The sequence below is a fragment of the Propithecus coquereli genome, unplaced genomic scaffold (assembly GCF_000956105.1).
Source record: "Propithecus coquereli isolate 6110/MARCELLA unplaced genomic scaffold, Pcoq_1.0 Scaffold184, whole genome shotgun sequence".
NCBI classification, from domain to species: domain Eukaryota; kingdom Metazoa; phylum Chordata; class Mammalia; order Primates; family Indriidae; genus Propithecus; species Propithecus coquereli.
Window position 1 is genome coordinate 2,746,524 of NW_012143190.1, and position 26,619 is coordinate 2,773,142.

Consider the following 26,619-nt stretch of genomic DNA (forward strand, 5'->3'; position numbering starts at 1 on the left):
GTGGTTTTTCTAACCTTATAAAATGAATTGGGAGGATTTTACCCTTCTAAAAATGTATCTGATCCTTTTCTATAATTTGACTATGGCATCTAAATAAATTTTGGTGAGTAGTATGGTGAATTTGTTCATGGAAAACAAACTTGTTTGATTTGATGTTAAACAAATACAGAACTAAAAGGGCTATGTATATTGGGACCAAGATATAAAACTATTGAAAATAAATTCTACTTACTTCCATTCCCAGAAGTTTAAGAGCTTTAGGCTGCATAATGAAAGGGAAAGGAAAAAAAATCAATTTACTCAGATAGCTAATATTAGTAGTAGTAATGTTAGTAGTACATTAATAGTATTGTTAGTAGTAGACATAATAGTCGATTAAAAAGTACTTTGTATCATTAACTACTGACAATATCCAAGGAAAAGAAATGCTTTAATATGGAAACTCTTCTTCTGCTAGCAGAAGTTGAGGAGAAAGAGCTGCAGACACACAACCTTTATTCCAGGTGGAGGAAGTTCCCTAACAAAAATCTAGACACTGAGCTCTAAGGGGGCGGTGAGGGGAGGGCATCACCAACCACCTGACATTTCAGCTGAGCTTTTGATAAGAGTGGGATGTGGAAAGGAACCAATGGGGGAAAAGACGTGGCAGGCACAGTAATACAATTTGATTTTGGAGGAGGTACGTGGTCTACCATGGTGGAGTGGGGACAACCGGCAGAGAGCCTTGGGTGTTGTGATAGTGAGTTCGGCCACGATTCTGCAGGCAGTGAGGAGCCCTGGGAGGCTTTGAGCAGGTAGTGGGCTGGCATGTCCCTTGCTTTGGAAGTTACAGCAGCTACAGTGGTGGGATGGTAGGATGGGTTGGAGGGAGCAGAGACAGTAGCCATGGAGGAAGGATGCTGTGGACAAAGAAGGAGGGCAGATTCGATGGATGGCCTGGGCCACCGACCTGCTCAGGGGTGCTGGAGAATGCCTCTGTGTGAAGTGGAAAGCCCATCCCTGAGAGCACTGCAGGAGGCATGGCAGGTGTGCGTGGGGATGGGGGGAAAGCTTGGCTTTGAACCAGCTGAGTTATTGAAAAGCACAGCATGAAACCACATGTCACTCCGGAAACCACAGAACACTGCACATTCAGTGAGTTCTACCCTCTTTGGTCCAAACAAGTTGTTGTAAAGGGTCCGAAAACTTTTCCGAGTGTAGTTGCAGCGGTAGGCGCCTCCCATGAGGTACTCCAGCACGAGCCCTATGTCTATGAGGCTGATGTGGTAATCAGGCGGGAGATTGCTCTGTAAGAAAAGAAGTTTTGACTCAGGTCCTATAAGAATTTGTTCATGAACTTCGGAGTTTAGGTAACAGACGGGGGACTAAACAATATTCAGGCTATTACCATATGATTGAGGGAGGTGATGGGTTAAGCCATGTCCCAGAAAATGGGCTAAACTTTTCCAATGAGAAACAGGGTTAGAAACCCTCGTGGCTGTAGGGTTGATGACTGGGCGTGTTCACTGGTCTGTAGTCCGCGTGTGCAAATGTAAGGGAAGTGGTGTGGTGCAGCAGGTGTGAGAGCAGATTAGTTTTGATGAGAAGATGCTTTGGGAGCTGCTTGCAGGGGAGAAGCGGCTTCAGAAGGCTGGAGGCCGGGATTCTTGCAGAATGAGAAGGGCTTTATGGGAGGCATTGGTGGGACAGATCATCTCCAGGGCTGGGCCTTTTCTAATGAGAGCTCCACGTGGTGCCTGTGACTTTCTGGAGGCCGCCCCTGTATCTTCAGTGAGAACGCAAACACCCAAATTATCTGGTGTGACTGGGGTCTGTGAAGTGCAGAGTCTTGCATTGAAAGGGAAGTGGGTGTGTCAAGACAGTGTATGAGAGGGGAGGAACAGCCAGAAGAGAGTCAGCCATTCATGTCACAGCTGGTCCACTTATCCAGGAGGCAGAGTTGACCAGCCATTTTTAAGGATTTTTTTTCTGTGTGCCATTTGTTGCTTGGTTAATTCCATATGGCTGAAATGATGGTGTTATCCTGGGACTCATGGCATGGGGGTTACACGTTCCAAACATTCTCCCTTTACAATAAGACTGGCCACATGGACTAAATCCTTCATGCATGCATTACATGTTTTTCAACCCCTAGCGTGACCCTTGACCGAGTTGGGGATTCCATACTCAGAGATAAGGAGATACAGCTCTGCTCTGAGGGGCTCACTGTTGGGGAGAGAGGGGTAAAGCCATCAATAGCCCTGATGCAGCAGCACAGTGCACTGGTGGGAGAATGAGAAAGGGCTTCCTGGAGAAGGTAATGTCCAAGGTATCTGGGAGCAGGTGGAGCAGAAGGAAGAGGGCTGCAGACGCAAGCAAGGTGTGGCCCAGGACAGAACACAGACTCCCCAGGCAGGGGTTAGTACATGGTGCAGTGGGGACGTGGTGGGAAAGAGTAGCAGGCGTGGGCATGGACCAGGCCCAGAGGGGTGCATGTTTCTTGGAACAAGCTTGAACTCCATACTGAGGCCCATAGGGAGATTTTGGAGGATTTCCAGCAGGGGATAGTGGTGGTGGTGGGGCGGGGCAGGGGGCATGGATTGGGGATAGAGGACGATTATTGAAACCGGTCAGGTGAGAAATGGTTGGGCCTGAACTAGGGTAGCTGTGACTTTTGAATATCTGTGCCTCCTAACCTATCTTCCAGCTGTGGGGAAGTCAGATTTCTTATTTGGATAACAAGGGCACTGGGCCAAAGGGCCTCTGAGGGTCCCTGGGGGTTCCCGGATCCATTGATTCTGTGTTCTGATCTATGAATGTCTGTAGAAGCCGCATTCTCATATTATTAGAATTGAGCATTGGTATGAAATGTGACAGGGCTATCAAGGACTCTGGAAGAAAATCCTATTCTCTCATCTAGGTTCTTTCCTCTTGCTCAGAATATGAGTACACGGTACGTACTCTGCATGCCCAGGGCTGCATTCTGGCAAAATGAGTCACTCTTAGGTGAACCCAGTCCAATCCTCTAACCTGTGGTGACAAGACATAAGAAACAGCACGACAGAACACTGGGAGAGCAAGACCCTACAAGAACACAGACGGTGAGTACTCAGCGGCAGTGGAAAGGGGACAAACGTGTCACTTAATGATGGGGGAACAGAAAGCGCCGACCACAACTGCCGCGATCAACAGGGCACGCAGGACAGATTGAGGAACCTCCTGCTGGCACTTCTGGAAAGAGGCCCAGAGCATGGGCGAGGGGATAGTAAAGTAGATATAGAACATGAAGCACCCTGGACAGATGGTAGGGCTGCCCCTGGCTTGGCAATGGCGTCAACCTGTGATTGAGCAGTCACTGAGCATGTTCCGCTCTTGTATGGGCACGAACATGCAATTTGAAAGAGATTATCCTTTTCTTTTTTAGTTTTAAGTAAACTCTTTTTACGAAGGGAGGAATTCATTATCTCCTATGCCTCAAAGAATAAGAAGACATTTTGGAAATTAAAAAATTGTTTTTAAGAAATGTTTCATCAAAGATGCCAGTAGGTAAGGATCATAAAACAGTAGACTGACCTTCTTTACGTCCCTCACCAGCAGATGAAGTGTGTTTGGTGGACCCAGTCTCTGAAAGGAAAGCATTCAGCCGTGTTAAATATGTTTTTCTCTTCAACTCTTAGAGCAAAATCCTACCCTACTGCGTAGAATTAATGAATTGTGAGATCTGGAGTATAACTGACTGTTAGCCTGTTTTTTTATAGAATAGAGCTGGTTGTGGTTAAGAAGTATCCAACACATTAAAAAATATGTGAAATACTTTTTACTGAATTATTTTAAAGAATATGTTAAGGTGTACAATAGAGTGTTAGGAAAGTCACCAAGTTTTAGCGAGCAACTTCTGAGGGCCATATCTGCTACTTAAAATCTTAGAATGGGGAAGGAAATGTAAATTCTCAAAACTTAGACTGTAATAATACAAACCGAGGAGATTTCATTCAAGCACTTCCAAGCTAACACAGAGGAGCTCCTTGCTGTGAAAACTTAGTTCTACGTTTTTAACCAAAGCCTAGTAAAAATGTGAGGGTCCCAAGGAGCAACTGGCTGCCCACCCCTGGTGACTTTTCACTCTGCTAACGTCTTAGAAAGCTAGATTTTCTCTTTGTATAAACAAGTACTCAAACATCACACCCAAGTGTGGCACGAGAGTCAATGCCGCCCCAAAAGGGAGTGACCGGCTAGGCGTGGCGGTAGCTGGTGCAATGTGAACGTGGCTGTGGCCAGCAGCAGGTGGGAAATCGCTGCCTGCTGTTGAACATGACCTCCCAGCTGAAGCTGCGTCCCAGTGAGACCACGCTCATCTGACCACACTTATGCACAGCATGCGCCAGTGATAAATGTATTCAGATGGCGGGATCCCCGTGTCTCCTTCCTCCTTCCAGAACACTCACTGTGTTATAAAGCTCCTCCAGCCTCGGGATGGTCAGAAAGTGCTGCATGTTCACTCCGTTTTCAATTAGGAGCTTCACAAAGTCGACGCGATCCAAGACCAAAGCATCCAGCATGGCTTGCTCCAAAGCATTCACCTGCATGAACCAACGGATGGGAGACCGTGAGTGGCTTCTCAGAGGGACACGAGGCAGAAGGCCGATTGGAAACATGGAGGAAATGGTTGTCTGACCCCCCAGATCCCAGAGTATTCGGATCATGGTCATCTTTGCTCTTCGTCTTCAGTGAGCACGTCCCATCTCCCCTCTCCTTTCTTCTCATTTGGCCTCTACATATTCTATCAAAATTTGTAAATGATTTTCTCCCTTTTAAAATAAATCGGAGAGGATTTGAAATCTCAGCCATACTGACATTACTCTGTCCAGTTTTTACGATTTGTTTCCTTGACCGAGAAGTATCCACCTGGTGGTGGTGGAATTGCACGTGGAATCACGTGGGCACGCGGCATGCCACCAGGGCACCGTGTGAGTGAGTGGCTGTGATACATGCGCGTACGTACACACACTGCTGCTCTATCTTGCCTGCATCCTGGCAGCGGTGAGACCAAGAACAACCATGTGATGTGTGGTGTGTGGCTCCAGGCTCCCAGCCCAGACAACTGCTGTCACCCCCATACACCCAGTCATGGGCTCTGCCTTTCAAAAAGATTTTGTTGCACAAATTGCATTTATTCAGTGGTAATTGGTTTGTCTCCCATATTTTCATGCATCAAGCATCTGTCTGCCTGCTGGGCAGTGAGAACCACCGTTGAGCAAGATGACCAGGACATCCTCACTGGGTGGCATCATTACCCCCAAAGCAGGAACATTTGGTGTTTTTTAATTTTTAATTTTTAAATTTTTGTAGAGATGGGGTCTCACTATGTTGCCCAGGCTGGTCTTGAACTCCTGGCCTCAAGTGACCTTCTACCTCGGCCTTCCAAAGTGCTGGGATTACAGTTGTGAGCCATGGTGCCTGGCCACATTTGGTGTTTTGAACATCCTGTTGCCATTTGAGATATTGACACTATCCTGTCAATTCTTTACCCCTCCTTCTCGGGATCAGGGCCCTGGGCGGGGCTAAAGCAAAGGCAACAAAAACTGCTCCTTCCTCTGGAGAAGGAGGGTGACGCCAACCCTTTGGTCTCCATGATCCTGAGAAACAGGAGCAAGGACTTTCCACATACCCAGTTCAGCAGCTCTATCTTCCGGGGGTCAGTTTCTTCCTCCACTTCTTCTTTCACTTTCCCTTTCTTCTTGCCTTTTCCTTTTCCTCTCCCCCCCTTGGTGGTGGCTGTGGGTGGCTTCTTCTCCTTCTCGGTGGCTTTGCTATCTGTTGGTGGGGCCAGGCTTCCCAGGGGCTGCAGTCCACAGAAAGCAGAGTTGAGAAAAGTTATCAAGGCTGTCCCTTGTTCCAAGACAAGTGGACCAATCCCCCACCTCTGTTCATGCACACACGCACACTACATATGCACACATGTGCACATGCACAAATGCACACAAACTACGTATAATACATGCACATATAATAAACACATAGTACTCACACATGCACACAATGTGCATGTGCACACTCACACAGTGAACACACATACCACCATGCACATGCACACATGTACACATACACAGTCTGCACATACACACATATCCTCAGTTATCACAGGCCTGGCTGTCTGGTGGAGAAAGCCCTGGTACCGTGAACCACTGTTACTCACGTGCACAAACGCACACTTGGCTTGCTGTAGTGGCTTTGCATACTTAAAGTGGCTGATATTTTGACTTTCCTGTGTGCTTTTGCACAATGGAAAGGGTGCTAAGGGGAAAGTTCGAAGGCACCAAAGAGATGTGCCCATAATTGTCTAATAATAGGAGAAAGTGATTACAAAGGGGTCAGAGACAATGGATATAACCGCGGACGCCTACCAGAATATAAATGTGAACTAGAGCTTATCGGTGGGCGAAGCTGTCCAGGTATCACTGAGATGCGTGCAGTGTGGGGACAGACTGGATTCATCGAGGGGAGAGTTTGCTGTTCTCCAGAGAACAGGAGGGAGAGCAGAAGTGGGCCTGTGCCCTGGGCCTGGTGTCCTGGTGCAGTGGAGAGCACGGGGGTGTGACCTGGTGCTCACACAGAGCCAGCACTTACACAACCCACCCCTCCCAGCTGGTGTCCTCTCTGCCTGCTCCTGTGGCCAGCTGTCCTGGGGAGTCGTCTGCCCGTGGCTTCTCCATTCCCTCCCTTCCCATCCCGCCTCTACGCACTCTGCTTCTCCCCTGCCTGTCCTGGGCTCTGGCTTTGGTCACTGATGACTGTGCCACGCCTGCTTCACCAGCATTTCTCAGTGCCCCTCGCACTGGGTTCTCAGCGCATCTGATTCCACAGCCCGTTTCCTCCTAGAGCCTCTTTCCTCGGCTTCTCAGGCAGCACAGGCTCCCGGCTTTCGTCTTCTCTGTCTGGCCTCCGCTTCTCGGTGCAGCTTTAAGTGTCAAGGCTGTTCTGGGCTCTGTCCTCGGCCTCCTTCCCTTCCATGCTACTCATCGATGCCCACACCGGTGGTCACCATTGATTTGCACACCACCTTTCCTTTCTAGCTTCAATCCCCCTTTCTCCTCTGAGTTCCGGCTGCCTATTCAGTATCTCCACTTGCATGTCCAAGAGACTCAGCTCGTAGTGTCCCAAACCACACTCAGGACCTCCCCTCCAACCCAGTCCTCTTCCAGTGTCCTTTATCTCAGTGAAGTGGCACCACAACTTGCCAGTTGTGTAAGCCAGAGCACTGGGGGACATTGCTGACATCTCCCTCCCTCCACTGCCCTCCTCCAAGATCAATTCATCCCTAAGTGCAGTCAGGTTTAATGCTAAATATTGCTTAATTCCAGCCAATTCTTCCCTTCTTCTCTGCCTCTGCTCTAGTCCAAGGTGCCATCTTTCACGTGAAATACTTCAATAGCCTATTAACAGTACTCTGCACATCTGCCATTGCATTTTCCACAGTAGGTCCAGAGTGATCAGTTAAAGGTTATTAAGCATGAAATGTCCGATTTCCTCAAGTAGTAAGTTTGACAATTGATATCTCTAACATTTCACTTTGACACTTCTTGTTTGATTTTTATTGTGAAGGTAGATCCTCATTCTTTCAAACTCATGTTTTGGCTTGTGATTGTCTTTTTTTTTTTTTTAGAGCAATTTTTGTGAAACCATGGATAAGTCAAAATTCATGTTGTTTTTTAGTATGAGTTCTGTTGAGGAATTGATGCAGCAAAGACAGCTTGAAATATCAATGAAGTGGTTGGGAAGGATGTGGCTAATGAACACACAGTAAGTCAATGGTTTGAGAAGTTCCATTCTGTTGATTTTAATCTTGAAAATGAGCCATGTGGGTGACCTGAGACAAAGGTGGATAATGATGAGCTGAAAGCTGTAGTGGAAGCGAATCTATCTCAACCTACATGCGAATTAGCAGCAAGATTTGACGTTACTATTCTGACAATATTGGACCATTTGAAACAAATCAGCAAGGTAAAGAAGCTGTATAGATGGGTACCCCATGAATTAAATGACCTCCAGAAGAGAAATCGTCTTGATGCTTGTCTTTCTTTGCTGTCATGACATAAAGGCAAACCACTTCTACACTGTATTGTTACGTGTGATGAAAAATGGATTCTTTTTGACAATTGCAAGTGTTTGTTTGACACAATGGTTGGATAAAGATAAAGTGCTGAAACACAGTCCAAAACCAAATATTCATCAAAAAAATCTAATGATGTCTGCTTGGTGGTCCAGCACTGGTATTATCCACTACAACTTCATGAAACTTGGTCAATAAATTATCGTGAATGTCTATTGCAACCAATTGGATGAAATGATGAGAATGCTTGTGATTAAGCAGCCAAGATTGGTCAATAGAGACAGGCCAGTCCTCTTGCAAGACCATAATTGACCACATGTTGCACAACGCTGCTCAAAGTACAGAGGCTGGACTTGGAAACTCCCTCTCATCCACCATATTCACCAACTGACTACCACTTCTTCCAGCCTTTGGACCTTCTTCCAGCCTTTGGACCACTTCTTGCAAGGAAAAATATTCAATTCTCAACAAGCTGTGAAAAATGCCTTTCACAATTTCATCGCCACTCACTCTCCAGGCTTCTTTGCTGCTGGCATAAGGAAGCTACTGTTAAGATGGCAAAATTGTGCCAATAGTTTAGGTGCATACTTTGATTAATTGTACAGCTTCTTGTTTGAGATACAATAAACTAAATTTTCGATTCAAAAGTGGACATTTCATATTTAATGACCTAATGTATAAATGGAACCAAGTAACTCTCCTACTTAAAATCCTTATGTGGGGTGGGACAGAGATTACGTTGAGGGAGATGTATGCCTTTGTGTAGTGTCTGGTCAACATACAGATATGGATGAAAAAGTGCCTTAGCTGACTCCTCATGCAGACAAGACCATCACGGTCCAGAATGAGAAAGTGACACAGCATTCAACAAGTGGTGCTGGGAAAACTGGACATCCACATGCAAAGAGATAAAGTTGGACCCTCACCCAACACCATGTCCAGATGTTAACTCAAAATGGATCAAAGACTTAAACATACAAATTAAAACCATGAAATACTTAGAAGAAAATATAGGGCAAAAGGGTCACTATATTGGATTTGGGAATTCAATTCTTGAATATGACACCAAAGGCAAAAAAAGGAAAAATAAACAAATAGAATGGACTTCATGAAAATTTAAAAATTTTGTGCATCAAAAGATACTATCAACAGAGTAAAGGCAGCTACAGAATATATTGTAAATCATATGTATGTTAAGGGATTGATATCCAGAATATATAGAGAGAAGTTCTAAAACTCAATGACAAAAAAACAACCAAACCAATTAAAAAATAGGCAAAGGACTTGAATAGACATTTCTCCAAAGAAGACTTACAAATGGCCAATAAGCACATGAAAATATGCTCAACATCACTAATCATTAGGGAAATTCAAATCAAAACCATCTGAGATACTACCTCACACCCATTAGGATGCCTATTATCAAAACAACAGAAAATAACAAATATTGGCAAAATTGTGGAGAAATTGGAGCCCTTGTGCACTGTGGTAGAAATGTAAAATGTTTCAGCTGCTACGGGAAGAGTATGGTGGTTCCTCAGAAGATTAAAAATAGAATTACCGTATGATCCAACAATTCCAATTCTGGGTATATACCCAAAAGAATTGAAAGCAGGTCTTGAAGAGGTATTTGTACCCCTGTGTTTATAGCAGCATTATTCTAAAACATGGAAGCAACCCAAGTGTCTATCAGTGGATGCACGGATAAGCAAAATGTGGTGTATACATACAATGGAATATTACTCAGTCTTAAAAGAAAGGGAATTCTGACACATGCTATAACATGGATCAACCCTGAAGGCACTATGCTAAGTGAAGTAAGCTAGTCACAAAAGGACAAATACTGTGATTCTACTTACATGAAGTACCTAGAGTAGTCAAATTCATAAAAACAGAAAGTAGAATGATGGTTGCAAGGGGCTGGGGGAGAGGGGGTAATGTGAAGTTCTTATTTGGTGTGTTCAGAGTGTCAGTTTTGCAAGATGAAAAAGTTCTGGAGATGGATGGTGGAGATGGTTGCACAACAATATGAATGTACTTAATACCACTGAACTGTATACTTAAAAATTGCTAAGATGGCAAATTTTACATGTATTTAACCATAATAAAAAAAATTGGGAAAAAATGCAAACAAAGTGACACAATAGTTGAAGGAAATAAAGGGGAAAGACCAGAAAGAAAAGCAAAAATTGCCAGCCACTGTGTTGTGAAGACATTCAAGCAGCCCTATGGAGAGTCTCAGTGGGGAGGAACTGAGGCCTCCAGCCAACAGCCGACATCAACTCGCTGACGACTGAGTGAACCGTCATGGAAGTGGATCTCTAGCCTCAGCCTGTAGAGCTTGACTACAATCTCATGACAGGGATCCCATGAAAGCCCCTGAGCCAGAATTACCCAGTTAAGCTGCTCCCACAGTCCTGACCCACAGAAACTACATGAGATAATAAATGTTTATTGTTGCTTTTTAAAGTCCTTACGTGGATCTCCAAGCTCTTAGGACCCAGTGTTCAGTCCTGGACTGGGTCTGCAGGGCTGTACAGCATGCAGCCCCGGCCAACTTGTGACCTCCTCCCGAGTCACCCTTTTCCCACTCTGCATTCCAGCCACACTGTTTTTTCTTCCTCCTGTTTTCTTGAAAATGGCCATTTCTTTCTTCCCTCTGCATGGAAGGTGCTCATCCCTCGTTTTGCACCGGCCAGGACCTGCCATCACCGGCCATCACCTGCCACGTCTCAGGGTTGGCTCCGTTTGTTCAGAGAGGTCTTCCCTGATGCCTCAGTACAAATTGGTCCCATTCACCCCTGAATTCTCTCTCATGGCAATGTGCATTGTCCTTCTTAGCACTTGCTGCAATTGATAATCCAATATTCATTTGTCTGGTTATCTGTTTTATGTCTGCCTCCCTCTTCCTGCCTTCTCCCCACCCCTATGTCTACCCCAACACCACTGGACAGTCCAGTAAGGACGACGTCAGGTCTGTTTGTTCATCCCCGTGTCCCCAGCACCTAGAACAAGGGCCTGGCACACAGGAAGAAGTCAAGCAACATTCGTTAAATGAATGAATAAAATCGTGGATTTTTTTTTTTTTTTTAAAAAAAGCTAGATTTATTTCAAGAAGATGGAGGAGGAGGTTAGTTCTGCCATTTGCTGCTGCTGAGCTAATGAGAAACAGCCAAACCCTCCTCCTCTCTTTTGGCTTCTGTCTTTGCTGTTGAGGAGAATGAAAAGGTAGATGAGATGTGGCCAGACATTGAAAAGGAATTCCTAGATGCTCGAACAAGTTTGCCCACTCTGCCTTCATAGGTTACACCCCCGCATTCTAAGAGCACTGTCCGTAATCTCAGAAGAGTAGCTTTCAGACTGAGCCGGCAGAGCCCTTGGTTCTGAGGAGGGGCCTGGGGGTCTACCTGGAGGAAGGCGGCTGATGGGGGGGCTCGGTTCTCATCTGCTTTACATTTTGAGGCTCTACATCAGATGCCATTTGTAGAAAGGGTTCTTCCAAGTAAAACAGCTTGAAAACAAATGTTCTGGAAGAATCCCAGAAAATAAGAGAGGTGTGATAGACTGGAGAGAGGGTCATGGCATTTGTTTAGGCCAAGAGGAAAGCGAGATGGATGGCATAACTGGAATTTAAAAAATCTTGACAGGCTAACATGATGGACTGACTCTAACAAGGTGAAATGTAACAAAGAAAAACGTCTTCCACCTGGGTCCACTTGGCCCAAGACCAGCTAACTCCAGAACTATAGGATGAGATAGGTGTGGATGAGACAGGTATTAAGCATGACAAAACCCTTGGGAATTTCTGCAGAAGGTAATCTAATATAAGTGAAAAGAGTGTATGTTGCTGTATTATAGAAGTGTAGACCAAACACAAGGCAGGTGACAATCCTCTGGGCTGTGCAGGTGAGATCAAACCTAACACAGGGTGTTAAATTGTGGACCACTTTAAAAATGATGTCTGATGACATGGACCATGTCCAGCGAGAAGAAATTCCCCTTCATGACCTCAAATATGGATTGAACAATCACTTGCTGGGATGTTGACCATAATATTCGTTTGTTATCCTTTTCAATGTTCATGGGGAGCTCAAGAGCTCTCTTGCCCTTTTGCCTTCTACCATGGGATGATATAGCAAGAAAGCCCTCGCTGGATGCTGACCCCTTGATCTGTAGCGATGCTCCCTCTTTATTCCTGATATTAGTCATTTGTGTCTTCTCTCTCTCCTTTTTTAAGTTAGCCTAGCTAGAGGCTTATTAATTTTATTGATCTTTCCAAAGAGCTAGATTTTACTTTTACTGATTTTCTCTATTGATTTCCTATTTTCAATGTTGTTGATTTCTACTCTAATTTTTATTATTCATTTTCTTCTGCTTACTTTGGATTTAATTTGCCCTTCTTCTTCTAGTTTCCTAAGGTGGAAGCTTAGATTGTTGGTTTTAGACCTTTATTCTTTCCTAATATATACATTCAGTGCTAGAAATTTCCCTCCAAGGACTGCTTTTGTGCATCCCACAAATTTTGATAAGTAGCATTTAAATTTTCATTGAGCCAAAAATATTTTAAAATTTCTCTTGAGATGTCTTCTTAGGTGCTATTTAAAAGGGTGCTGAGTGAACTTGAGAAAAATCACTTAACCTCTTGGGGTGTCAATTTTTTTTCCGAACTATAAAATGAGAACAATTAGAGCTACTTCAGAGCTGGGAAGGCTGATCCAGCAATGCTCACGTATGTGAACAACAGGGGTAAAGCCCAGTGTATGATCCAGACATCAGGCATTATTACCATTATCTACTTTAGATTTTATGAGTCTAGTTCACAGTGTTACTGACATCTACAGACCCTACACTCACAAATGGACCCCAAATAAATAGTTCTTGTTCTAGAACGCCAGCAGCCCTTTCTTTCTGTTTCCAAAATCTCAACAAGGACCAAGGTTTGTAGATGTTGCCTTTAATGTGGCCAGCAGTCTTGATGTCCCCAGCCTCCCTTCTGGATGTTCAGACTGAGTTTACCCCTTTTTTCCTTCAAAAATAGTTAATCCAAAGTTTTTATGATTCAAATAAATAAATTACCTTTTTATTTGCATATATCAAACACCTCTCTCTCTCTTTGTTATTGTGTTTAAAAGCATATTTTAACAAAGGGTTTTTTGGGGAAGTTTTATTTTATTTTAATTAATTAATTATTTTTAATTAACAAATGACAAATTGTATATATTTATAGTATACAAGGGCTGTCCAGAAAATATCCAGCCACTGTTAATATATTTTTCAGATTATATGGCTGGATACTTTCCAGACAGCCCTCGTACTCATGATGTTTTGATATATCCATGCATCATAGAATCATTAAATCAAGTTAATTAACATACCCATCACCTCACATACTTACCATTTTTGTGATGAGAACATTTAAGATCTACTCTCTTGGCAATTTTCAAATATACTATATATTATTATTAATTACAGTTACCAGGCTTCACAATAGATCTCCAAAACTTATTTCTCTCATCTCACTGAAACTTTGTACCCTTTAACCAACATCTGCCCATCGCCTAGCCCCTGATAACCACCATTATACTCTCAGGCAGCTTTTATTTTTGCATTTAATAATAGAAAATATAGATAGAAGAATTTTGACTAGTAAAATATAACAAATCAGACCTAAGATTGATTTTTGTGTTGGAATTCTTAAGTCCTCCCTACCACAAGCTCTCTATTATATCGAGAATTCTAGAATGATTACAGATTCATAGGCACATAGTTTCTTGAGTGCTTCAACTATTAAAGGAAGACTTTGGAGACCAAATAGTTTATTGTAGGGAGACAGAAAAAGACTTTTGGCTTCAAGTTGCAGTCTGAGCACGTATTTCCTGCCTTTTCTCCCTCCTCAAATACTATTTATATGACAGCAGAGGACATTAAAAAGAAAAATCTATTTCAGGGAGGAGAGTTGAGCCAGAGTTACTAACAAATTTCTAGAAGTACTGGTAGGACAGTTAAAACCATGGAGAGGAAGCTGAAGCCCAAAATGTGCAACGTGGAGGTTGCTGTAGAGATAGGACCAGATCTTCCAAGACACACAGAAGAGGGTAGGTGGTGGGCAGAAGGCATGGTGACCAGTGGAAGGCTGGGTTATAGAGCAGAAGACCACTCAAACCCTCCTTTACTCCAGGCCACCACCGTGGTCAGTGGATACACAGCAAGAAGCTGTATTCCTGGGCTTCACTCCCAGGAGAAACTGAAAGGATGTCTGGTAAAGAATGGGAAGAGTCTGCATGGGGAGGCCCAGAGCCTTAGCCTGCTCCAGTCTGCACATGGCAAAGCAAAGCTGTTCAGTGGACACTCCCCATTCCTAAGCAGGGAATTCCTGATCAGTCCTCCCAGGGAGGAGAAAAGCCTATTGGCAAAATAAGCTTCCATACTAATTAAGCAATCCTATCTCTCATTCTTAAATGTGGGAGGATGGCCAAAGATCTATAGCATTTGAAAAAATCAACAGCGCAACAACAACAACAACAACAGCAAACCCCCAAAATAAACAAAGAGAGCTTCTGACCAGGGAGAAAATAGGGAACAGAACAGAACTTTAAAAAATCCAATTCAAATCTTCAGATATTGTATCTATAAGATGAAATAGGCTTGTATGGAAATGGAATCATTAAGGAACAAGAAAGCTTTCTTAAATATTAAAAGTATGATTGTCTAAAATTTTAAAAATTAGTATAAAAGTAAAGAAAAAATTGAGATTTCCCAAAACATACAGCAAAATGATAGAGATGGAAAAGAGAAAATGGAGGGTCAAAAGAGAAGTGACCAACATTTGCTTCACCACGAGAAATTTCAGATGAAGAGGGAAAGAAAATGAAGAAAGAAATACTCAAAGAAGTGATAGAAGAAAATTTCACAGAGCTGATTCAGGTCTTCAGCATAAAGGGACCTTTGACAGCCAAGAATTGAAGGGATATATGAGTGGAGATACGAGTACTTGGATTTGTATTCTCTAAACACTTTTCTTTTCTTTTTTTTGATGTAGAAGACATATCCTTGTGAAATTTCAAAGCACCAAAAAAAAAAAAAAAAAAAAAAAAACCCCAACCAAACAAACAAACAAAAGACCAGGTCTTTTAGTGTATCTGAGAGAAAACAATGGTTCATCTATAAGTGAATGAGAATCATAGAACAATTTGAGCCTTGTGTGTGCCAGACTTTTTTTCAGACATGTAAAGACACTGAATGGTAATCGCTATGGTTTGAAAGTGTTCCCCAGAGCTCATCTGTTGGAAATTTAATCCCCAATGCAACAGTGTTGAGTGGTGGGACTTTTAAGAATTGATTAGGTTATGAGAGTTCCGCCCTCGTGAATGGATTAATGTCTGTCGAGGGAATGGATTCCTTATCTTGAGGGTGGATGTATCATTGCAAGAGTGGGTTTGTTTTAAGAGTTTGGCCCCCTCTTGCTCCCTTGAGTTCTCTTGCCCTTTTGCCTTCCGCCACGGAATGATGCAGTGAGAAGGCCCTCGCCAGATAGCAGCCCCTTGATCTTGGACTTCTCGGCCTCCAGGAAATAAATTTCAGTTCTTTAAGAACCTTAAGAAATAAATTTCAGTTCTTTATAAATTACCCAGTCGGTGGGTATTCTGTTATAGCTGCACAAAGCAGACTAAGACAGTGATCTTCCCACATGCTTTTGTGTAAAAATTACATGAAGATATACTCTAGCAAAATGAAAAAGGAATCTGAGAGGGAGGAAGACACGGTGTCTAGGAAGCAATGGACCAGTCTCAGAGTGTTGTGAAGATATGTCTGAAGCAGAGAACTGTGCAGCAGACTTTGCGCATCCTGCAGATGGGGGCAGATGGGGACAGGTCATCATGAAGCTTTGAATGGTTCTTCAGGAAGAAGAGGGACAGTACTGACTAAGAGAATGGATAAGGCAGTGATGTGATGGCAAATATTAAGAAGAAAAAGGAGACTCCATTAGAAATGCAGAGAAAAGCAAACATTACCAATTCAAAGAAGTAATGGTCCAAATGTGAAGGAAACTAAAACATCACATAATTTTAAATAGTTGACAAACTGTAAGAACCTTGATGCCTGTCATATTTTCCTTTGTGTGGGCTGCGTAAGTGACCCAGGGCTACCTTTCCTTCTCTTTGAGTTCGATCCTACTTTTAGGTTCCGACTGCTCTGTGGACAATGTCCATGTCATCACAACAATGTAAAATCTGCTGGTTTCTCCAGTTTTAGAGTCAACACAGAGACCAAATGTGAAAACACCATGATGATTAAAGAGCGAGATGTAAACAGAAGCTTAATAATGATACATAAGCATTAACTATGTTGAGCACACAAAAGGTGAAGGTGATTGAATTAGGAAGGTTGAGATTGTGAGGAGAGAAAGGAGAAGTATAGAGCTAATTTCCTCATTTTTCAAAATGGGAGTCTGAAGCTGATAACAAGTAGATGGTTCAGTGTATTCTTTGCCATTATAAAGGTGACCAATGAAAGAATTAAACAGGCAATTATCAAATCCAGGAGGGGCAGGAGGAGGTGGAAGCACTGCAAGTGACCCATTTCCTTCCGTTTCCAAGTGAAGAATTGATGGATACATATACAAGATTAATCAAGCAAGAGTGATAAAATGTGTTATGCCAATGTATCAGGGCCACTGCCAGGAAAACTAAACAGGGATAGTTGAATGCTTTGGGAGGTGGGGCAGGCAGCTTCTGCTTGTCATTTTATGCTCTTCTGCATTATTTGATTTTAAAACAATATTTATGAATTAACTGGATAATAGAAAGCAAAGACTACCAAGCAGGATTAAAAAGATGGTTGAAGAATATTTAATGCCAATATATTGAGTGGATAAATGACATGATAAAACACACCTAGTGTTGCAGTTTTTCTGTGGTGGTGGGGTATGAGTCATCGGTTCCTTCTTTTTGCTTGTCTGTGTTTTCTACAAAGTACTTGTTGCTTCTGTAATGAGAAGACGGCATGCAGGCGGTCACGTTAGGTCAGGCAGGTCCTGCATGCTATGGCTGGTTCCCTGGCAAAGGCTCTCTCTACAATCTTGTAATCAGAGCTCTCTCTGTGGCTGACAGGGAAACTCGTCCCTAGTAAAGCTGCCATCTCTCGAAAAAAAATAAAACTTCAGAGAGCCCAGGGGTCATTCCCCTGGAGTGGAAGTGTTCAAGACCTTCTTGGGTAGCAAGCCACTCCTTGCAATCTGTTCTGGAATTTTCTAGATTCACTGCCACATCATTTTGCCTCACAACCATTCATGGAGTAATTTATTTTGCCCTGAATTCCTTTACCAAGGGTGGGAAAACCAAAAGATCAAAAAGAAAATTAAAATATTTACTGTATCATGCCATTTTTCTGAATTTGGGTAATTCCATAAGCAACACACACAAACACTCTGCCCCATATGCTACTCCTTTAATATACTGATCTTATTCCATAAACTCTTCACACTAATTTGATAAAAATTTAGTGTTGTAAAAAATGAAATGCATTTGGCCAGCAATTATACCAGGCATGTTTTGAGAAATATGGTTTTTAAAACCTAACATAAGCCATTTATATAGTCCTGCCCTGCCTTTAAGCAGCAGAGCCCTTTTAGCAAACAAAAATCTTCCCTAAATTCCAGTTTTCAAAGAAGATCAAAGAAGATGCTTTGATTAACGGAGTAGGAGGCCTAGAACCGTTTATCACATATGCTCTTATGTGTGCTCACACGTGCGCACGCACTGCTTGTCCTACATCACACACACACATTCTAACCCCAACCACACTATACCAACCATGGCTACACACAGTACTCACCCACACATAATCATACCACATACAGACACACCACAAATCACATACACACAGACTCCCTCCACATACACATGGACACTCCGTCACATATTACGCACTTGCCTACATGCTGTACATGCTATACCCACACACACATTGCACTCCTGCAGAGACACCACACATATACACCACACACACTAAACCACACACATATCACACATGCACACAGACACACCACACGCAATGCACTAAGCCCAACACAAACACTACACCGCAAACACCACACACTACACATAAAGAACACATACACATAAGACATCTACACACACAGAGTTCTCTAGGCCTCTAGGGTTTCATGGAACATGGTTTGAAAAATCAGTAGCCTGGATGGAAGCATTGTACTTCATTTTAATGAGCTATTTTCTTTCTTCTTTTTCTTTAAAAGGGTAAAAACCCACTGTCGCAGACAATGATAAAGTATTTGGTGGTTAATTTCTTCAAGAGTACTGGTTTGAATCTGGAATTAGTGCTAGTAGCTCTTACTTCTTGTTGGTTCTTTGAGGTTAAACAGAAACATCTTCTAATAATCCTAATGGATTATACATCGGATCATCGGAAACCCCAGATATTAAATAATTTCCTGAGATCCATGTCACAAGAGAGAACATACTAATATATCATCTGTACAAAGCCATGATAAATGACATGAGTTAAAAAAAAGTTTCACCGGCCAGTGGGGCCCAAAGACAAAGATCTGGCTTCGTGCTATGTCAACGCGATTCCAAGCCAGTGCCAAGCTCAGCTGATCTGGAGCCGATACATTTGTTCCTGGAAAGGCAAGAAACAAGAGTGATTTCACTCCATACCTGGACTGCTCGGGTTTGGCAGGTCCTGGATGATAAACACAGGTTTCCCCCGGGGCTGGTTCAATGTCAGCCTGGAACTAAACATTGCTGCCTTTTCTCTCACCCCTGAATAAAGCCCCAAAGCTAAGAACTCCATTATCTCAAGGAGCTTCCTCGGAGAAAGGTGGAGGCAATCTCTTACCATGTCAGCTCTGCATGGTCTCCTTGGGAGGGACATAGGAGGAATTCAGTGACTTGGGACCCTCATCTGCAAAAGGGCAGGAGCCATGGGACTGCACAGCCCTGAGACTACCCAGATACCTACCAGGCCAGGCCAGGCCAGGCCAAGGGGAGCTGCCCTCCACCCCCAAGAGCACCAGTCCCCTGGCCCACAGGGAGGCCAGTACAGCACTGCCTGCAGCCGGCCTGGTGGTGTCTCCTACTCCCTCCTCTCTCTTTCCTGCCCCCTCATGGCCCCAGGCTAGCCAAGAGTCAAGGAGGAAGCGTGCATCCCAGAGCAGACCCCACCCCATGAATGCCAGGCCAAAGCCTGTCATTAGAGGCAGGATGGGGAAATTGGACAGAGCACTACAGAATGCAGCAATTGCAAATGAAAAACCATTTTATGTTTACACTCTGTGGGTTGAAGCCCTCAGTGAACAAGTCACAAATGGAGATGGTTCTGACTTCAGCCTATTATGGTCCATGGGCACCCACAGACCCCACCCCACAGAAACCCATACTGAGCCTGTCCTTCTACCATGGCTTTGTGCTGAGACCACTCCAGGCAGCGTGGTTGGCCTGGGCTTCTGGCACCAGCAGACATAGTCCCTGGGAGGCGAGGAGGGAGAAGGATTGCTGGCCAGGCCAACATCAAAGGGAGAGGAGTCACCATTTCCCGAGAGCTCACCTTTCAGCAAGGCAGTTAAAATTGCCATCTCGATGTCCTGCTGACCCTCAGAACCCATTCTAAATACAGTGACCTGAAAACGTAAAACGATCGAGTTAAAGCAAAATCGAAAACGAGGGAGAATCGAGGTGTTTTTACAAAACGACCAGAGAAACTGACACGTAATAAAATGATCCTGAGTGCTAAACAATTTTAAACCAAGTGCTTTTGATTTCCAGAAGTTGCAACATTGCTCTTGCTGACGGTGTATCTTTGCCTGGATTCTGATTTTATTATTTACGAGATCTGTTCCAACACCCTTGAGAGGAGGGAGCCAATTCAGGATCTACACTCCAATATCTAATTTGCCATTAGAGATGATAGAATTGTATCTAATCAGATAGGAAATATTTGTAGGAAATATGTAAATTTAGCATTTTGAAAAGGCTATCTTATATGCACAATAAGAGTGCCTATTCCTTATAAACACAATTAAGGAAGGAAGGAGTGGGAAATAATTACTGCATTTGGAAAATGAAAAGATAGAACTTTGGAAGCATGTCTAACAGGGTGACATATACCCCTCTTCCCCAGGTCTTGAAATCTGATTAATATTATGAAGCTCTGAGTTGTGCAATGTGGTGTGGTGTCATCTCCCATTTGCTAAGGTTTGAAAGCACCTGGGACTCTCTTCTGTGTGGGCTTGTTCTACCTCCATCACGTGGACACAACTGCCGATTTGGTATGGATTTGTAAACTGCCTCTTGGAAGAGGCCGAACTAAAATATGACCAACTCCATCATGCACACATGGGCAGAATTAGAAAAGGAAACATAATTCTCTCCATGGAGCTTGTTTGGAAATAAATTCAAGACACTTACGAGTTCTTTCTTCTTCATGCACTCCATTATAATTGCAAACAGCTGATGTGATTGTGTCTTATTGTAATTAAATGTTTTCTGAATGGTAACTAGAAGCTGATCCCTGAGGGACTCATTTATTATCCTGTTCAAAGGAAACACAAAAGAGAACAAAACAAGGCAAGTTAAATCTGTACATGAATAAATCAGACATCTCTATGTCCATCTGGTATCTTTGATTTGAGACTTTGCTGTTGGAGGGCTTCCTAGCATGGGAGACAAAAAGTGACCACTGTCGAACACCTCATTCACACTTGTCCTAAATTTTAGCCTTGTTGCAAAACTTCTAAGGGAAAATGAAGATGGATGGGAGGGTATTCCACCAGAGAGAGAATTCCTCAGAAACATCCTGCTCCTGACAGTTTCCCCACATGCTGGTCTTGGGAAACAAGAGAGGGAATCTAGAAAATCTTGATGATTTAGACATGCTTGGAATGTCTAAGTGGACCACTCGAGATTTTCTCCTTGGCCCGGCAGGGAGGCACTTCTGTACCCACCCTTCCCAACGCATAAGAAATCCTACCCTCCTTCTTCACAGTACTTGTGTGCAAAAGACAGGATGTCCGAGGCTCGTCCGCTGCCATCACAAATCACCACAGGGACCGGAGGGTCTTCTCGAAGGTATTCCAAGACGATGGAAACCACATTAGGGCCCCCTTCCACCACGAGGCCCACGAGGGGCACACCCTGCCCCAGTCCTGCAACACAAACCACATTCGAGGGTTGCACCAGTGTACTGCAACGGTGCACCGCACCCTCCGCTCGCCTGTTTTAATTCCTGAAACACCATGAAGAGTAATAACGTTACAGATGCTCTATGTGGTGTTAGTGTTTACAGAAACTGGAAGAAATTCAAGCATGTGATGATGGTTTTCATTCTTGTATTCAAACGCCATATTATGGCCTCAGTGGGAAAACCAAGACCTCAAAATCCTGAATGTTCTGGCTAACATGTGGTTAAACTCCATGTAACTCACCTGGTGTATAGACTACCTCAAGGCGAGCTGTGAGAACACTTAGAAGATGCTTCTTGTTGAAAATATACCTCCCTTGCTGCCCAACCCCAGCGTCTGAAATTCCCACCCTGATGGCTATCCCCTAAAGAACCAGGCAGTGAAAGGGAATCTGGACCAGCCACCAGGAAGCTCGGTTCAATTTCTGGCCTCTCCTGTATTTGCCTTCCGACATTGGGCCAATCACCGAACCGTCATGAGCCTTAGGCGACCATCCATAAAAGGTGAATAATCACAATGCCTCCCTTACCTCCTGAAGGAGCAATATATAAAACATAAAAACACGTCTGGCTATCAAAGAGTTTTGTAAACTTTAGGGGGCACACAAATACGATATGGTGTTGTTGCTGTTGCTGATGCTTCCAATGCCCGGAATAAGGCAGGGTGTGATCTTGGAGGCAAACACGTGGACCACTGTTATCCTGCCAGTGAGTGATCTGTTCCTAGACTCCTCCCTCTGTCTCTATCAGATAATAGGACTGTTGTAGAACACAGAAGGTGCAGAACCAGCAGGATGGGCTGGGAAGCAGGAGGTGGCAGGAGGATTCTGGAGAGGGAAGGAAGAGGGAGTGGAGACAAATTCGCCTCCCTCACGATTCTGCCCCAAACTGGCCATGACACAGTATATGTTCTGAGCCTGTTTCACCAGGTGTCTGTTAGTTGTGATGGGAATTAGTTGATTAACACTAACGAATGGCAAGTAGAAGTGTCCTTGGTTTCACAGTTCTGAAAGGCTTCACATAAAACCTGCCAGCACAGGTTATGAGAAGATTTGAGAATCTCAAGTGGGAGGATTCAGAGTGTCTGGTTTTCTTCCACGAGACATTTCTGTACTCTTAAATATTTGGAATGACTCTGCTGTCTCCGAGCAGAATAATTACAGCTAAGTTCATTTCGGCAAACACGCACTGAGCGTCTGTGTTGTGCCAAGCCCTGGCTGAGAGATCCTCGACAAATGGACCAAGATGACCCGGACTCTGCCCTATGAGATTTCCAACCCAAGCGAGGCATGATATTTTAGATCTTCAGGAGTATGGTGGCCAATTCACCTGCTTTTCTAGAAACAGAACAGAAGTGGTTCTTCTTGGCTTAGGCTGGACTCCCTGAAGCTCCGTGCTGTGGGAGGTGACGACTGAGCACCCCTTTGCTGTCCCTGCCCCACTCAGAGCCCTAGGCAAAGGATGACAAAGGGAAGCCCACACGTCACACAGCCAGGTGAAGGGAGGCAGTGTGAAAACTCACAAGTCTGGAAAATTTCAAGACGTGAGAACAAAAAAATTCAGTCATCAATAGGCTTATCCGTGGAGATCTGGTGCTTGGAAATCCACAGGTTTTCATGGTAGGCCACTCCCATTCCACACGCTTGGGCGGCATCACAGTCCCTTACATCGTGCTTCACAATGACCGTTTTCCAGACCTACATTGTCTTCCAGAAAAGCCTCACCAGTGATGGTAAAAACAAAACACTCTTCAAGATCATTTAACAATTGTTTCACAGTAAGAATTGTTGAAGTGTGAACATGTTCCAAGAGATTATACCAGTTATTTTAATTCTAACCAATTGTTATCATTTCCTCTGGTTGAGGTTCGTTCTTTTCTAGTTTGACCTCAGCATTCTTCCGATGGCATCAGCTCCCCCTCAGGCCTGGGCCACCAGACGGACAAGGATGATGCTTCATCAGGAGCACATGGCTCCTGCAGTCCTCTCCAGAGATGTCCCCACCTGGCCATCTTAGTCTGGGTGAGAGACCCAGAGCTACAGAGACATTTAATGGTCACCTAACACTTATCAGTTGATAGAAGGAATCATTCTAAGTCTTTTGAGAAATTAAAAAAAAAGATAACAGTAATCACAGGGAATGTGAACTACTAGGCAACATGGTGGACAATGCTATCACCATGGCGACCACTGCAGGGTTGTTTCTTGTGCCAACTCATGAACTTGGGGCAAAGCATCACCACATGCTTAATGGATGTGGTTTGGGAGGTAGCTGAGATAAAGGGTCTAGGTAAATCATTTTCTGTTGACCTAACACAAATCAAGGGTAAAGCTGTCAACGCCCTTGGGCAGCCTCCTCAGCCTGGCCTCTGTGGCCATGGCATCGCCCAGCGGTAGCGCTGGGGCCCACGCCAGCACTTACTCGTGTTGATCTTCTGCAGGGAGATGTGCTTCTCCAACAGCCTCCGCAGCCTCACCTCCGCACCGTACTTGCCCAGGGTGCCATTATCAGCCAGGATGAAGTGAGTATGGGAATTATTGAGCACAGACAGCTTACTCAGAGGGTTGGACATGGTCTGGTACACTCTTGTTACCTGACAAAGTACACAGCACACATTAGAGCTGCAGGACTGCGACCGACAGCGGAAGTGAGCAGAGTACGTATGTCTGTAATGACTGCACTTAAACTTACCTTCACTTCTCTACCCTACCTTTTGAAGGTTTTCTTTATGTCAATTGTTACATTAAAATAAAAAAAATAATTATTTTAGATAATGACAAGCTAGTGTTTTCTCCTGGGCATTTATTGCAGAGAAATTAAAACTTATGTTAACACAACATCCTGTACACAAATGTTTATGGTGCTTTATTTGGAATAGCCAAACTAAACAACCCAGATGTCCTTCAACAGATAAATGGTTAAACAAACTGTGGCACATCCATACCATGAAATACCACTCAACAATAAAAAGGAATGACTATTGATACCCATGACAACCTGGACAAATGTCCAGCCAACTATGTAAAATTTTTTAAAAAGCCAATCCCCAAAGGTTACATACTTTATGATCCCATTTATAAAACATTCTTGAAATGGGGGACAGATTAGTGGTTTCTAGGGGTTAAGGAGGAAGCAGGGGAGGGAGGGAATTAGGTGTAGATATTAAAGGGCAACAGGAGGGACCCTTGTGTTGATGGAGATGTCCTGTACCTTGACTGCATCGATGTGAGTATACTGGTTGTGATATTGGTTGTATAACACGATATTGCTGGGGGAAATTATTGTTTCTTACAACTGCATCCAAATCTACAATTATCTCAACATAAAGAGTTTAATTTCAACAGCTTGCCAATGTCTACAGAGAAAGCACTTACATCCTTTCCAATCAGGTCTTCCTTATTCTCCACAATGCCCCACGGAGCAATTCCTATAGCACAAACCCGGCCTCTGGACTTGGTGGAGTGGTCTTTCAAGGCATCCCCCACGTGGCTGATGACACCTGTGAGCAGCCACCAGAAGTCATATTTTAGGCCCCTCTTTTCCCCATCATAGCACCCTTTGTGAACTTTAGGTACACCTAATCTGAGCCCCTGCATTCTCTACAGAACAGGGCTGAGACACACTCATCTTCGTCATTAAAACAAAGTGCACTGAAAGTCTGAGTTCATAATAACTAGAAATCCTGCATAGAAAAGGGCAAAAACAGAAACCAAGACAACTGTGCTGGGATTTCCTTTACAAGGTTCCAAGACCTAACAATGGAAGCGACTGGGTCTCTTTGGCTGTCCTTGGCTACCTGCAGCTAAAGTTGAGAGCCAGACTGCCTGGCCTGTTTCTTAACCTCTCTATGCCACAGTTTCCTCTCCCATAAAAACAGGAAAAGGATTGTTGAGAGGCTAAATGAAGATGGTGCTTGTATGGGGCTCAGTTCAAGGAATAGCGTGTAGTGGGTGACCCGGAGATGTTGACCATTATCACTAGCATTATTATACTTCCTGACTTTTTTTTCTTAAAGAATCATAACAAAATAAAACAAGCTACTTTCACTTTTGTCATAAATATGACCAGGCTGCAATATGTCTTGTTCTTCATCTTTAATTATTAGGAAGCTCTTTGGGGACCGCAGTGAGTTCTGGGTGGTACATTTGCTGTGAGGGAAAAGGTCCACTCTTACCTGTGCTGACACCCCCGGTGAAGATCCAGGCCCCAGTGGTCATGGCAGCCTTGATCAGGCCTTTCCCAAAGACCTGCTTCAGCTTGGGCTGCATCTCAAAGTTCTGGAGGCCTCCGTGCACAGATATTAAGAGCTTGGGGAGTTCCAGCTGCCAATCTTTCACCATGAGATGGAGCAGTGAATCAGGCTTGGTGTCATAGGATACACGGATATACTGCAAAAGAGTGTATGACACTCGGCACCTGTTCTTGGTTTTGCTTCTTGTGTCAAAGAGGAGCAGGCCTATCAGTCACATCCATGCAAGAACTGTCTGGCTTGTTTCTCCTTCAGGGTCCTGAGGCCCCCTTTGTGAGTCTGTGGCCAAGTGACTTAAAGGAGCTTTGGGGAGGATTGTCAGATTTAGCAAATAAAAATACAGGATGCCCAGTGCTATGGTCTGAATGTTTGTGTTCCCCCAAAATTCACATGTTGAAACCTAATCCCAAATGTAATAGTATTAAAAGGTGGGCCTTCAGGAGGTGATTAGGTCATGACGGTAGAGCCCTAATGAATAGGATTAATGGCCTTATAAGAGAGGCCTGAGGGAGCTTGTTCACCCCTTCCACCATGGGAAAATGCAGCAAGAAGTCGCCATCTATGAAGCAGAGGATGAGCCCTCACCAGATACCAAATCTGCTGGTGCCTTGATCTTGGACTTCCCAGTCTCTAGAACTGCAAGCAATAAATTTCTGTTGTTTATACATTACCCAGTCTAAGGCATTTTGTTATAGCACTTGAACAGACTAAGACACCCAGTTAAATTTAAATTTTAGATGAACAATGAAAATATTTTAGTACATTTTTATTAAATGAAATAAATTATATAATATTTGGGACATACTTGTACTAAAAAATTATCCATCATTTGAAATTAAAATATAACTGGGTGTTCTATATTTTGTCTGGCAACCCTAACCTTGGAAGAATCAGTTCCAAAGCTGGCTCAGCTAGAACAATGGCCCAAGAAGCTGGAGAAGGACGTTGTTGAGTGAGTGGGAAAGGGAGTCACAGGCTCGCATCTGGACTTGACCTTCTCCTCAAAGTGAAGGAGAGGTTAATAATCGTCAGATGTCTTGGTTCCTGTGAATTGCCTCTTTGTGTCCGTGCCAATATGTAGGGC

General features: G+C 43.7%; 1 protein-coding gene across 2 annotated transcripts in view; it reads right to left on the bottom strand.

Moving 5' to 3' along the window:
- Positions 1-26,619, bottom strand: part of TRPM1 (transient receptor potential cation channel, subfamily M, member 1) — a 71,444-nt gene that overhangs the window by 38,463 nt on the left and 6,362 nt on the right. Inside the window, exons 1-12 of one of the 2 annotated variants that reach the window (XM_012642694.1) lie at positions 25,461-25,669; positions 24,661-24,785; positions 23,708-23,879; positions 21,095-21,251; positions 20,515-20,638; positions 19,655-19,727; positions 18,627-18,727; positions 5,648-5,821; positions 4,425-4,559; positions 3,553-3,603; positions 1,146-1,286; positions 233-262 (exon numbers count right to left, since the gene is read on the bottom strand). In XM_012642694.1, the coding sequence (XP_012498148.1) occupies positions 233-262; positions 1,146-1,286; positions 3,553-3,603; positions 4,425-4,559; positions 5,648-5,821; positions 18,627-18,727; positions 19,655-19,727; positions 20,515-20,638; positions 21,095-21,251; positions 23,708-23,879; positions 24,661-24,785; positions 25,461-25,626 (1,449 nt within the window). In that variant the 5' untranslated portion in view covers positions 25,627-25,669. Of the gene's footprint in view, positions 1-232; positions 263-1,145; positions 1,287-3,552; positions 3,604-4,424; positions 4,560-5,647; positions 5,822-18,304; positions 18,728-19,654; positions 19,728-20,514; positions 20,639-21,046; positions 21,252-23,707; positions 23,880-24,660; positions 24,786-25,460; positions 25,675-26,619 lie in introns of those variants that run through there. The other variant, XR_001137409.1, reaches the window with a different exon arrangement.